This window comes from Morone saxatilis, unplaced genomic scaffold (assembly GCF_004916995.1).
Source record: "Morone saxatilis isolate NCDOM2014 unplaced genomic scaffold, NCSU_SB_2.0 Contig14, whole genome shotgun sequence".
Classification (NCBI taxonomy): domain Eukaryota; kingdom Metazoa; phylum Chordata; class Actinopteri; family Moronidae; genus Morone; species Morone saxatilis.
In genome coordinates this window covers 13347789-13363099 of record NW_023339696.1, presented here as the reverse complement: position 1 = coordinate 13363099, position 15311 = coordinate 13347789, and the positions used below count along the sequence as shown (strand labels likewise).

The 15311-nt window shown below is 37.9% G+C and overlaps 2 protein-coding genes across 2 annotated transcripts in view; both read right to left on the bottom strand.

The window, feature by feature from the left end:
- Positions 1-40: 40 nt before the first annotated feature.
- LOC118323669 (inward rectifier potassium channel 16-like) lies at positions 41-5354 on the bottom strand. The gene is made up of 2 exons (XM_035655713.1): positions 5233-5354; positions 41-1308 (listed from the first exon to the last, which is right to left on the bottom strand). Exon 2 carries the CDS (start codon positions 1280-1282, stop codon positions 134-136), a length of 1149 nt encoding a protein of 382 aa, XP_035511606.1. The 5' UTR covers positions 1283-1308; positions 5233-5354; the 3' UTR covers positions 41-133.
- A 7086-nt stretch (positions 5355-12440) lies between these two features.
- zgc:112148 (uncharacterized protein LOC550424 homolog) overlaps positions 12441-15311 on the bottom strand; it is a gene marked incomplete at its 5' end in the record, with an annotated part of 3136 nt that continues 265 nt past the window's right edge. Inside the window, 5 exon segments of the mRNA XM_035654912.1 lie at positions 12441-13274; positions 13369-13497; positions 13602-13727; positions 14253-14342; positions 14793-14937. Coding sequence (XP_035510805.1) covers positions 13248-13274; positions 13369-13497; positions 13602-13727; positions 14253-14342; positions 14793-14937 — 517 coding nt within the window.

The following is a 15311-nucleotide window of genomic DNA, read 5'->3' as shown; positions in this document are numbered from 1 at the left end:
AGTCACATATAAATATATTTACAAGAGCACACCTTATTATTATTATATATCCCATCCTATCACATCCCCCCTAACTGGTATTATTGGATAAATCCACCTTGTATTATAATGTATATTTTTCTGGTTGTTTAAGCTACAAACAGGTTTGCTGCATCACCTCTCCAGTGACATTAGGATTCACCTGGCGAGTGTGTCCGTTTCTCTTGACTGATGGAAAAAGTGGATTTTGGGACTGTGGACCCTCTACAGGACATCTCCCCCTGTCACACTCCTCTGCACTAAGCAGTGGCACCGGCACCCACATGGTCACGTTGAACAGAGCATAGTCCACCTTGTAGCGCCTCTTGCCCACTTTCAGCATGTCCTGGAAGCGTTGACCCCAACGGATATCTGCTGAGGTGTAGCAGGTTCGTGTCTGGTGGAGCATACCTGTAGAGTCACCTGTGTAGGTGAAAGACACCACCAGCTCAAAGTTGTCCTCCAGCAGGTCATCAGGGCCCAGGCTGTAGAGGGGACTGCCAGGCTCCAGCTTGTGAATAATGGTGGCTGGTGTGGCGAGGACAATGTCTCGATTCTGGATTTCCAGGTCCTGGTATGACATCACAATAGACCCCAGTGGCTGTTTCACATAACGGACTAACACGGCCCTGGCAACACCCTCCAGCATGTGATTACCTCTGAAGTCCCCAAGTCGCCATGACAGACACAGAGCCCCGTCTCGCTGGTTGACCACTGCACAGCTGCTGAAACCCACCGTCTGAGCTCTTTTACGAGCAGATGCCATTTTACAAAGAACAATACCAATAATAATGGTGTCAAGGAGGCAGCTGCATACATCTTGAATCGTCACTACAATAATGGCCACGATGCAGTTCTCAGTCATCCCCCTAAAGCCATAGCCAATAGTTGCCTGGGTCTCCATTGAGAACATAAAGGCTCCTGTAAAGCCACGCACATTGGCCACACAGGGTTCATTATCTACATTGTCAACGTCTCCGTGTACATATGCAATGAGCCAATAACACAGGCCGAAAAAGAGCCAAGAGAGAATGTAAGAGAGGGAAAAAATAAGGAACATCACCCTCCAGCGGGTTTCCACAAGAGTGGTGAATATGTCTATCAGGTATGGGCTCCAGTTTCCAGGGGTTTTCTGGAAAACCACAGGGAACCTGCCATCTTTGTTCATGTAGCGTAGCCGCCTGCCCTCATTTTGCCTGCCCAGTGTGTGGATTGTAGTGTAGTGGGTATCAATTATGTCCTGCTCGCCCCTTTCTGTGCTCATTATGACCAAGGCTGCCTTTCAGGATCCTGTAGAAAGACAGAGATTAGATAGAATATGCATGTTAGGATGCTGTCAAGTTAAAGTTGAATAACTTGACAGTGTACTCATGGGAAGGAGGGACAGCATTTTACTCATTACATGTGGCTAAAATGTAAAAGGCTTTCAGACTTGTTTGTTAAGCTGAACCCTTCATGTTTGAGCAAGCAGCCTCGGTCAATCTGAGCCTCGGGCTGTCTGAAGCGAATGACTTGAGTAGTGCCCGGCTCTTGGTGTGAAAAATGAGAAGAGAACGAGTTTCTTACCGGTTGATTATTTACCAGAATTTCCATTACAGACTGGACACTGTCCAAATCAGTTGTGCTAAACGTTCTCAATAAATACATTAATCTCTACAATATAGCCACATGTAATCATGAAGAGGATTTCTGTCATTCAGCTTGTTCTGTTAAAAAATACTCCAACACTGAATAAGACCTTATAAATAGTTTGACATTCAGTGTGGAAGTATTTGAGCTACTGCATAAATTACAGTTGTGATTACTCTAGGTAACATTTTAACGGTTATAGAAACTATAGAGACAAATTTAAATTCCATTATTCAACACAACACAAACCAAACATTACAACATGCAAGGTCAATACAATATAGTCAAACATTCCTTTAAATGTTTTAATCTGTAAATTTAATACAGTAAGAGGGCTCAGAACAAACCCAGGAGCAAATTAAGTTTATTGTATTTATAGAAATTACAAGTTGTACTCTTGCTTGTGTTAGGTGAATGGTTCAGAGTTGTTGGATCTTGCATTTTTATTGTTTGTTCTATGTATCTATCCGAGCATTTTAATGTTGTTTTGATTTGTTAGGGCACCCTGCATTTGTCAGTGCTGAACATGGAATTGTTCATTGTTTAACTTTTGTACAATGAACATTAGTGCTTCAGTTCTTACACATATGTTTTCCCCATCTATATCCAGAAGTGAATTGCTGGCCCTGCCTAGAATACCAGCCAGCTAATCTTTGTAATCTGTTCAAGCAAAATGGGTGGCAATTGATGTATATCTCACGAACCAGAACATTCTCTAACAACTCCTATTTGTCTTTTACTTTTATCAGTAGCTGCTGTTTTGCCTAGATTTTGAGCTAAACCGTTTGGTTTTCTCTATTTTAAAGAGTTTGGCTTGTTATGCTGCTTATATTTTGTTTCCTGTTAAACCATCTAAAGCCTCCTTTTAGTCCTTATGCAGGACAGGTTTGATGGGTACCTGAGCTGGTCTCTCTCCTCACTGCATTCTTGAGATATATATCTAAAAAATCACATGTTGCTGCTTTTTCTTAAATGTGTCTCCAGATTTAAGAAAACTATATCCACAGCATTTGTTGTGTTGTTAAATGCATATACATTTTACTCAACTTTGACTACATTTTATATATTACCATTAATCATCTTAATACTTAATACTTAATACTTATCATCACTCATCATTTTAGTCACTGGATATTAATCTTAAAAGAGCCTTTCTGTCCTTTAATGCTCATGTTCCTTTTCCGGTTTAAACAAAAGATTTTGGTGTCATCAAGCCTTAGTCACAAATAATTGAAGCTCTTTAAGTATTTGTAGATTTTGACATAATATGTAAAAGAAAAAGATGCTTTACCCATATTGCAAATATAAAGTTGTTTACTCATGCAAGCTTTATTGACGTGAGCCTGACACACTTTATATTTCTGTCCTTCATACACAGAAAGCTCCAACACAAGTCCTTAAATCTTGACCTTGTTCAGGTATTGATCTTAGCCCATGGTGATATATATAGATTTGGCCATGACCATCTGACAAGATTAAGGCTTTGAGTCAGGGAAATCTATTTCCCACAGGGAAGAACCTATTTTTTAATCAGTTTGGTTTATCTCTTTAGTTCTGAGTCTGTTGCCTCCCAGATGTGACCCAGAACAATGTCAAACAGGGAACATTCAGCCGACTTTTGACAATAAAACTTACAGTTTAGAGAAATCCAACAAATGTATGGTACTTTGTATCAGTATCAGTATTTTGCTCAAGAGCTGTGCGGCCAAAAATGTATAGCCAAAAGAAAAAAAACAAGCGTCATGAAAGTGTTTATATCATCTGTGTCTTTACTCCAGAAAGAAAGTATGTATCGGGTAATTAGGCAAAACCTCAACCTCAGCGTGGTGCAGTTATTAATCCCTTTTGTCCTCATGAAGGTAAATTATTATCCTCCAACCACCTCCAAATGTTACCTGAAATGTCAATCTTTAACCACACCACCTCCCTGTCACTAACAGATAAAATACACTAAAGTCAGAACATTTTTTTTATCACTTCCTTACACTTCACATCTGACAGCTGCTTGAGTTGTCACTGATGAAAGGCACGCTATCAAGCTTATGTTATGAGTACACAGTGCTGAGTAACCTCACTAAGTGATCAATATGTTTTTATAGCTATGTCCTTCCTTGCAAGAAGTCTGTTAGACTTTTATCAAGAGTTTTTATTGCTTAATTGAGCCTGAAAACACATAGCTGGTTTATCTCAGTTATGATAAATGGCTACTCAAGAGTTTACTCTCGCTGTAATGTAATTGTGTTGCTAAACTATTGTTGATACCTGTAAGCTTTATTGGTTATAGTGTTTGCGCAGTAGTGCCAAGTGCAGTCCATAAAAAACACAGTGTTCCTGTCAGTCAGATAAATGTCAGTTCAAATAAGATTTCACTGTAGTTTTAATGGGCTCCTGTTGGCGGGTAAACACTAAGTGAGTACAAAAATACTATAAAAAGTCAAAGATTGTGGAAATATGCACCGTCATGCATGAGACCTTTAGGAGCAAAACTACTAAAAAACAACAACAACACAAACCAACTTTAAGTGTTTCAGTAAAGGCTCAAATAAATGTTGCATGTTGCAGCAAGTGGTAACAGAATTTGATAAATGTGTAGAAGACAACGCATAGAAAAACAGCACATTACCAAGTTAACATGCATTCATAAGTAGGTGAATACTTGACTCATAAACTGCAGTGCCACAGGTTTCAGACAGTTGCAGCCTGATTTCTACACAGCAATCACTGAGTCCATGGACAAGGACAAGAACAGATTACAGGACAATCAGGGGTCTCAGGGGTTTGACGCGCCCACCCTCCAGGACTCACCTATTTGTTAAGATATGGTGGTTATATCCTTTGTAGGTTTGTTTATCTCTAATTCTTTACCTTTTGCACACATGTAACTCTACTTACTTTATCTACTTGTTTTATGCATATTTAACTTCTGTAAGATACTCTCTGTGAGTACAATGGATCAATAAGCTGGAGTATTTTTTAATTAAATAATGATTTCTACAGAATTATCTGTTTCCATGTTTGAGGAATTATTTTGTGTTATATTTTGTTATCTGAGGCTTTATACTTGTTTGCCCATGATCATTTTTTTTTTAAATTCCAAACAATGCAGTTCATGTGCTAAAACCTGTATGTTTCCCCATATTTAATGTCAATTCACAGCAAAAACACGGAAAAAATACAAACCAAAATATGGGAAAATGAAGAGCACTGGCGTAACATATTTCTTTATGTTTCTTCAGTTTCTGGCAAAACGTATATAATAACCACATTTGTTTATCAATTAGTTAATTTATAATCCTCATTTTCCTTCTCTGCTGATATCTTGAAGCAGTATTCTGTAAAAGTTTGTATCTATTCATCAGCATTTGTAATTATTTTGTAGCTTTTAGTTACTTAGAAATTAGTTTAGTTTAATCTTTGACACACTATTCTCAACATTTTGTAGAAAGCCAATTTTGTTGTATCCTTGGAACAGGAAATTGAAAGGTTTATCCATAACAGAATTCTTGTTTAACACTTTGAATAAGTCTTCAGCATACCACAATGCTTATAAAAAGCAGACATGGCATATTTCAATATTCAACTTACTTGCAGAGTAGAAATTAGAGTTTGTCAGGTGTCACATAAGCCCATCAGTTCTGCCAAGCATTGGACGCTGTGTTGCCACAGTGGAGGTAACCTCTGAGTTCAGTTGGTTGCAGAGTGTTGGGGGCCGGCCTGGTTCTGAGACAAAGTCCCATTTTCTTCTGATATCACAGCAGTCACTTCCCTCTGAAACCTTATTGGACAATCTGGAAGAATTTACGACCTATGGAATATTTTAGAGCTTCCTCCGGACAAAAACATCAGATGTCCTCCTTACTGTGTGTTGCTGGTGGATGACGAAATAGAAATTGTGCAATTTAAATAATCTTCCACAGATTGAGAAATACTGATGATTTATAGCAGTTTTTGGATTTATAGATTATTTTGGTTATTCAGCTATGTATATTTGAGTCATTTTCCTTTAAATTTCCGTGATTCATTAGACAGAAAGTTAACCTTTGCTACATCAGGTGCAGACGCTGTCATTGGCAAGGATTTTCTTTGTCTCGGTTGTCCTCAATCAGGTTCTGATAAGACAAAAGATCACAGTTTAACCGCCAGGACACACTAACTTTTAAACCACCTTTATTGCAGTCATAAGAGCACCCAAAGCTTTTAGGTAGAGGTCGACGGCACCAAAACAACCTTGTTGTGTTTTTAAAAATAGAACATGAGCTCCCTCCCCTCTGAAACCTACCTAATTCATCGTGTATTGGGTTTTTAAGATGATGTGTGAATACAAAGATAAGAAACATTCCTCTGAGAGATAACCTGGAAAGAATAGTTCATCAGTCTGTCATTTACAGGCAGCAACTATATAATGAATAAGTGAAACCACAGACAGAAAATAGCATTACTTCCTTTACATATTAATAGTATAATACATCTTAGTATTACATAATAATACCCATAAACTGTGAAAGTACAGGACTGATGTATTTATTGATTTAAGTATCCTGCACTGTGTGGCACTACAACAGGATCATGAAACAATTTGAAATGTACAGTATTAGAAGAAACCAAATTAAAACAGGATCAGTGAGCCAAATAGGTCTACATATAATGACACACAGTATACATCATGAGTCAAAACTGAAAATGTAAAGTATTTAGCAGAGAATCTTGACCAGACAAATAATTGCTACAGTGAAGTAAGGAAACATTTATTAAGTCTATGTGGTTGGAACAAAAGCAGGAAGGTCATTTCACCACTTCAGTGTAAGGGAGAAAATGACCTTTGTCATTCAGCTGGCATTGAATGCGGAAGGTCAGGAAGGTGTAATAAGGCATAATTTGGAGAAATTAAGGGCAAACTGCAGTGTTAATGAGCTGATATTTCCAAAGGTGATCTGATTGGCTGGAGGGGACAGAGTAGGAGCATCTTAGTAGCATTCACCACCATTCACTTTATGTGGTGGGAGAACCTTGATTTAAAGATACGAGCTATCATATATAATGCGTACCAGTTCCTGCTGCTATCTTTAAAGTACAGTATTGGGAAACAAAACAGCTGTAAATCGTGGGCTATATTATTTTTTTAATATAAAAAATGAAGTATATAGGAAAAGAACCATCCACATTTTTTTTTCTAGTGATCACAAGGTGGGCACAAGTGGCCCAGAAGGAGCTTGAGTCAAACACAGCAACATGGAGGATGAGAGCCCTAAGTAGGGAGGCAGCCTGAGCACCATGGGGGCTTTTGAAACAGTGAAGGGTGTTGTTTGTTTGATATATTTGAGACCAGAATAACCTTGTCTATGACTGATAATGATCAGGTCATTCAGGTATGGAACATGCAAAATATTCAAGATAAAGCACCTGTTTCTCAATGGTCTAATAGTAATAGCAGTAATGGGATAAAGGATTTAAAATATTTACAAACTCCCTTTTCCTTTTCATAAGGCACTTCACTTGAATCCCTTAAATTATAACTTGTATTACTCTTGAGACCATGGCACAACTTCTACTCTATTTTATAAATAGATTATAATGATGACACACCCCATCAATCTATCATATGACACTTATTACAGCGCAATTAAAGTTAAATGACGATAATAATGAATATTATATAACCTAATGAGCTTGTGAGTCATGTTGTCAAAAGAAAAATGCTAAATCTATAAAGCCTGAATTCATAATCCAGCTGTCAAAACAAAGTGTTTTTTTAATGGCCATTCTGTGAGAAGACAAGCCTGCCCTTTGACTGCACCGAAACCACAGTGCACTCAAAGGGCTGCAGGTCTTTGTCCTGCATCCATCACTGGGAGACCTGGCTCTTTGAGGTAAACTCATGTCTCCATTATTGACTGCCTCAGCTCACTGTCATACAGTGCCATTGTAATGCAAAGTAGCACTGGCCAGCCATGATGAAAAATAGCAGCTGGAGCTACCTGAATGTGCTGGCAGGTATATAGATAGTGACAGTAATTGCATTTATGCTCTTAGTGTTTACACAGATGATTGAGGCATACCATGTACTCCCACTGTAATTAATCACGCAATGGTATTCTCACACACAATTGTGGTTAAGTCATATTGTCTTGTAGTGTGTGTACGTGGTACATATGTGGTTAATCGTCATATACAGGCCTATTTAAGTGTCATGTCGAGCTGAAACCTAAAGAAAGGAGTAAAAGATAGAGATGGTAAGAAACTGGCACACCGCTTTCAGTCAATCTGCAATTATTACTCATATGTGAAACTAATAGTGTCATTCCTGTGGAGATGCAGTCAGAAATATTTCTTACACACAGTCTGTGGAAAGCAGTAATCTTACTGACTTTAACAGTAGGTAAGTGTACCTTTTATCTCACAAAACAATTTTTTCTAGTTTCTAGTAGACTGGCAGAGGTATTTCTGAAAATATTTAAAGCTTTGGTTCACATTCATCTCTAATTCCAGGATGTGGAAATGCTGACTCCAAATGCAGAAGTCGTCGTTGTCTGGCTGAAATGTTGATCAAGAAAGAATATTTGTCTCAGCCACAGTATGAAAACTGCACCCATGAGATTAAGGTGCCATTCATTGAGTACCAAACCCTGTCAGTTGTAAGTATTGTTTTATAATTTGTTTTATATGATCATTTAAATCATTAAAATTACAATTATATATAGTATTCTGTTTGGCAGTCATTTACAGTTTACATTGTTGGAAGATGTATTATTCAGATAAATGTAGTAAAAAGAACAATCCTTGCCTTTGAAATGTAGTGGAGTAAGTATAAAGTAATAAGTATAATATTAATAACATAAATAATAAGTATAAAGTTGCATAAAATGGAAAGTAAAGTAGCTCTAACCCCTAATTTGTACATAAGTAAATGCACTTACTAAGTAACATTTCACCACTGGTCTTTTATTATATTTCATTATATGATTGTTATTGTAAGCCTGCTGAAGATGTGTTGAGAATGTATTTTGCATTTGTAAAATGCATACAGGATGCCTTAAAACATATTAAACCTTATTTATCTCACATATATTTTCAGACACAAAGACACAGATTATTGCTTATAACATTTCCACCAGCACTCCAGTAGTGTTGATATTTTTCCTAACCACATTTTTTATATTTTTTTTAACAGGACACAAAGAATCTCCGCCTGATTAGTCGTCTGCAAGCATCACTTGTAAGCTTCAAGATATTTATAAATGCACAAAAAGGAACAAAGAGTTTGTTTCAATCGCATTCATTCTAATTTTAAACCACAGGAATGGAAAGATCCTGAGTTGGCATGGAACACATCAGTTTACCAATATGATTATGTGATCCTACCCGTAGATAAAGTCTGGACTCCAGAGCTCCATGTGACAAATGGGTCAGTCAAAAGAGTTTACAGCTATTATCACAAATTCAATCCATCTTGACTTTCATCTGACACATCTGTTGTCTCTTACCTGCGTAGAATAATAACAACCATGAAGCACAGCTCCCGTGATCTGCTGGTGTTCAGTGATGGCAGACTTAAGCACGATGTGATCATAAATGCAGAGGTGAACTGTGAAATCAACCTCTTCAACTATCCCTTCGCTGCTGATGAATGCCCTGTCGCCATCCATACCTGGTCCAAAGATGGTGAGCTCAGCAACTCACTAATACAAATGTTATACAGTATTGTATCTAATTTAATCATTTTACATATGTGGGTTAAGTTAAGATTAATCTTCTTCAGTCATGAATGGTTATGGTGGAGGTTGAGTGGGGTTTTACAGTTATGCTTTTAAAAGTGGGTTTAATCCTTGGGATGATATTCCAGTTGTTTAAAAGCATAGCCATAACCATAATAACCACAATTCAGCTGTCTAAATGTGTGTAACTGACATAAATTCAGAGCAAACAATATTAAAATTAACCTTGTAAGGAAGCTGGACTAAATAAAATCATGATAGAGAATCCATTGAGCCAGGCTTGCATGCAGTACAGTGGTACTAGACCAATCAGCATCCTTTGGAAGAGGAAATACTGGCAGCTGCGGAGTAAGCGGCAACCTCTGTGGCAAATGAAGCCAACGCAAACAAAAAAATGCAGTTCCGCGAACAGCCACTTGAGGCTGGCTACAGAAGTGATCAATCTCCAAGGCCCCATATTAAAACTCAGTCAGGTTATATTAAACATGGAACTAAAAACTGATTTTACAAAGTCTGTTTACACCTCTTGGGGAGTGTAAGACACAAGTTAACATGAATGCAGGAGCTTTATTGGGAAAGACTTTGGCGTTGACAGGGTAGACAGGGCCGTAACACTGGTGGTGGTGGGTCAGTGTTGTGATGCACACTGCAATGACAAAAGAAAGAGACAAAATAGGTAAGGTGGTTTCAGGTGGTCATTGAAAGATAGGATAGCCAGCGCACAGAACCCAGTGAAATCATTGGATAATTGAGAGGTGGAGCCTCAGTGTGATGACAAAATAGACTGGTTGACAGTTACCTCGGGTGATGTCACTTGCGGCAAAGTTGGGTGCTGAAGACCACAAGTTTGAAAATGAAAAAAACTTGAGGTGCAGGCACCAGGTTTTAGAAGATGTATGCCTGAAATAAACAAGACAATATCTCTGATTCTCCTGCATTGATTTTGAAACTTTTTTTTTTTTACTTGTTACAGGACTGCAATGCTATATTGGAGGAGTGTTTTTTTAAAGAAGGCTTAATTTCTTTCAGGATGTGGCACAGTGCTGGCATTGGCTGTTGTGTATCCAGTTGATACAACCCATGGAGATTGGCAAACTGATGATGTGAACTTACTGACTCAAGGAGATGACCACCATTACATCATGGTACGTTTATAAACGTGTGGAATGGTCATTAGGTAATGATTTACGTTACAGTATTTAGCTTTGAAGAACAGCAACTGACTTGTGTGATTGTGACACAGGGCGGAGGTTAGAATGATTAGTTGAGAAATATAAAATACACTATTTGATTAATTGAGAGCAATCAATAATGAAAATAAATCTAATTATTCTAGATTCGTATTTCCTCTGAAAATTGCCCAAATAAACAACACTTCACTATTCTTACCACCATACCAAACCATCCAACATTTGCCATTTCTTCTGCCCACATACTAGTATTTACCAGGAGTTCTAAAAAAACCACGTTCTATATTGAACTATGAGATTATGTCTGTCTTACTCCTCAGGTGGCATTGAGCATCAAATATCTCAACCCCTTCATAACATTACTGTTGCCCAGCATTCTGATCGTCCTGGCTGACGTGGTCAGCTTCGCTCTGCCGCTGGGAGGCGGTGAACGCAACTCTTTCAAGGTCACTCTGGTGCTCAGCTTCACCATGTTCCTAGTCATCCTGAACAATGAGCTCCCTGGAGACGGCCAGTGCAGCCCCATCATCCGTATGTCAGCTCTCATGCAGAAACTCATGCACAAACCAAATATAGGAACAGCATCACAGTTTGAGCCACTAACCGTTTGTCTGTGCTGCAGGAACCCACTTCTGTGTTTGTCTGGTCTTGCTGGTGTTAAGCATGTTGGTGTCCCTGGTGCTGACACGGTTGGCCAAAGAAGGCAGCAACATTTTCTCCTGCTGCGTCCAAGGCCCAGTCCCAAAGAAAGAGGCAGAGAATGAGGATGAGGGTGAGGAAGAACTGCAATACTTTTGATATTAAGTAGGGTACTTTGATTTTTTTTGACAAAACACACTGTATGACCTGCTCTGATTGCTTATTCAATCCCTACAGAAGCCAAAGCTGACATTAGTGTCGTTCAGCTGAGTGCCTCAGAGGAGCACAGTCAGATGCTCAGAAAGGTGGTCAACTTCCTGGAAGACTTTGACGCAAAGCTGCTGAAAAGTGAGCAAGATCAGCAGTTTGCCAGCAGACTGGACAAGATATTTTTCTGGCTCTATTTCATTTTTGGCACTATGTACTTTTTTGCAATGACTTATGTAATGGTAAATTATGAATGCAAAATTAACCATTTTACTTTCTGGTACTAATAAAACAGGCTCATTGCATATTAATGCATGCCACTATCTAATAAAAAACTCAACTGAGCTATTCTTCATAAAATTACATACATAAGGTCTCATTCATTCAAATTCAACATTCAAATGCAAAGATTTAAAGGTTGATACTATTTACATTTATTACATTTGTTGCAGTTGCATGTGTATAACCTTATTCATTATAATATGTCAAGTATTGTGGTATCTTTGTACTCATAGTTTGTCTCTCGATGTCAGCTACAAATGTGAGTTAACATATTTCTGAAAAACAAACAAATAAAGGAATATCACCACATGATGTTTAATGAGATGGTTGTTTAAAAATAGAACATCTGCACACGACTAAAATAGATTTTATTCTTAAGGATTTTCCAATGTTGCACAATCTCTTCCGGACTTGTACGGCCGTATTCCAATAAATTATTCTTAGGGGATTCTAATCCATGGAATAAGGTGGTTAATGTCCGCACATATATTAAATGCAAGTAAAGGACAGAGGAAATAATATATGGGACACATAATCTGCTTAACTCTGACGTTCCTTTGTTGCCACCTGGTGGTTGACTCATTCACTGCAGACAGACAGGCTGAACTCCTTTACACTCGCTTGATAGGTGTGTCTGAGGTAATCTGCAGGGAATTCATAGTGAAACTTTGACACGTACAATATCCTATGAAACCCCCAGATAACACTCCTTTGTTACACTGTTCCTATTTACAGCACAGTACATTATCTTTAGATAACATGATTTTTTTTGCAAAACACAATTTCCCAGATAAGTCCTGAGTAAAGGAACAGTTTTTGTACAAAACCACACCCAAGTAGCACTTCTATAAAAACATTTTCAACTTTATAAACTTGCACTTAACCCTACCACGTCCTACAATGTCATTTATAACATTCTGATTTTGATTTAAACAACATACATAAAGCAGTAGTATAACTTTAATGTCCACAATCCAGGTTTAAACAGTAGGCACAATAAGGTAACACATAAATATATTCCCCAAATTATCTCCAAATGCCCTTTTCACATCAGTATACAGTACATTCATATGCAGACCGCATTGTTAAATGTCACAGAAGTGGCTCAAACTCAAGCTGCATCTAAAACACATTTAGTGCTTTCATTTTTACAACAAAACTGGCCTAAATTTAGGGCACTGTCTTAATTCAAATCCCATCAGGAATCAGGCATTTTAACATTACCTTCTTTAACTCCTGGGTAAGATACATTGTCATTGGCCTATTGGCAACTGTGACAGTCTTGTGGTGAACTTTAAGTTTACCAGCAAGGTTTTGACCACCTCACATCAGTGAAAATATAATACAATTACCTGCATTGCCAAAACAACTGTATAAAATGTATTCCCAAAAGCAACTACATCGTATTTTATTCAAGTTATCAGAAAGGTTAGAATACTTAAGTCAGTGAATTTTGAGGAAACAGGACATACAAAAGTTTTACCCAAACCTTTACATTACAAAACCCATATACGCTCAGAAAAGAGCAACAGGAAGCAAATAAACATAATGTGTCCATCCAGCGTTAACTTCAAGGCTCCTCTGCTTTCTTCATTGCCTTTAGTGAAAAAAAAAAAAAAGAAAAGTTAATGCATCATGTAATTAAGACAGAAAACTAAGGAAGGAGGGAGGTATGATTTATTTTCACACACCTGTTTAAATATCTGGACACCGAGGTAGTTCTTCGCCATGTTTTTGAGGTTGGACTCCCCACCCACCTTGCATCTGACATAGCCATACAGATTGGCCGATTGTAAAACCAAGCCCATGATGACTACAGCCTGCAGTATTTAATAAAAATCAAAAACAGGAATCAGCAAACAATTAGAAGCTAATGATTCATAAAAAAGCAACTGACATGCACTTCCAAGAAAACTGCACTGACCAGCCATTTAATCTTGAAAGTGAAGATGGTACTGAAGACAAAAATAACCCAGAAGACGGGGCACACGACGAGTCCGAGCCAGAAGATCCGTGACTCTGCACTGGATGTCGTGTTCAGACTGTGCGTCTGTTAGGAAAAGTAAACAAGATTTTCTTTCATGCTATTCAACAAAAATGAAAGAAAGAAAAAAAAAACTATTTGGAAATTCACATCCGATGTCCCCATTGTGCTGTATGATATTTCTAACAGATGACAATGCAGCTGTTACACTATCTTCAGTTGTGCAAAAGGTCATGCAGCTACATTACACCATAAAGAGGCTAAGCAAATGTTACAATGACACTTCAAAAAAGGCTTCATGGTGTAGTTAATCTATGAAATTGTAGATGCAAGATATTTTCTGGAATGCAGTTGCCCTGTTACTTTGAATATGTCTGGTTTTTACTTTCCTGAAAACCAGGGTCACATTTAATTGTAAAAAGGAAAAGTGACGAGGCAGTTTAGTATAGAACGGGTGTTTCACTCTATCTTGTGTCTTTCACGTGAGAAACCTGCTTTGTTCAGAAAGCTTTGTTTTCTCGAGTTAAAAGAGAGCCCCGTGCAAAATACAAGCGAGGTATTTTAGGACGTACCTGACGGGCTTCTGCTTACCTTCCTTGACTCAAACACCCAGTGACTCTTTCCATCTTCATCCACTTGATTCCACCACCGAAGGCCCACCAGCAATCTGCCCGAAACATTCTGGGAGGAAAAAACAGATCTATTTGTAAATGAAAGCCTGGTAATGGGATTAGATTTTATCATGAACAACATAATGCACATATTCAGTCTAACAAGCAACATGGACATGCAAAGACGGAAAATATATAATAAACTCAAACAAACAATAAATGAATATCAAAACTAGAGTTTCAATCTCAGTAATCAATTAATCATTTCACTAATTTTTCAACATGCAAGTGAGAATCTTATGCTTTTTCTTAATCATATGATTGTACATTTAATACAAAACAAGCAAAAAGGGGAACTTTTCACATAAACCGAATGATTAATCAAGAAATCTATTTGCTGATTAACTGATATTGAAAATAATCGCAAGTTGCAGCCCTACACGTAACACAGACCAGGCGTTACCTACACAACTGAAGCATGACACAGGATAACTGGTTAAACATAACCTGACCTCCTCACCTTGACGGTCCAGAAGTCACATGACAGCAGGAGGATGATGGTCACCATGCAGGCAATGAAACGACCGCTGACGATGTCGCTCAGTAAGTAGACCAAGATGGCACTTGCTCGGAAGAAGAGGTGGAAGAATGAAGCCAGCGGATGTCTGGAACACAGATACAGGAAATATAGGCAAACGTTTGCAGCAGGTGCATGAGGGTTACAGTACAGGGCTCGATCCTTTACTTAAGTAAAATGACTTATATGTAATATGAAAGTATAATCAGGAACATGTACTTAAAGTGTCCATACTATTATATATTAACTCATTTTATCATTATTAGGCTGCTCGTGCACTTATATAAATGGCCAACCAGTAGTGCAAAATTCTAAATGAATACAAATACATTGACTAAATCAATGAATCAACTCATCATTTGAGCTGTACTTGTACATACTGTTGGGTAGTTTCATTTATGACATATCAACATCATATTGTATAAACTCTTGTATGCAAAAATCTTCATTTGTAAAGTAACT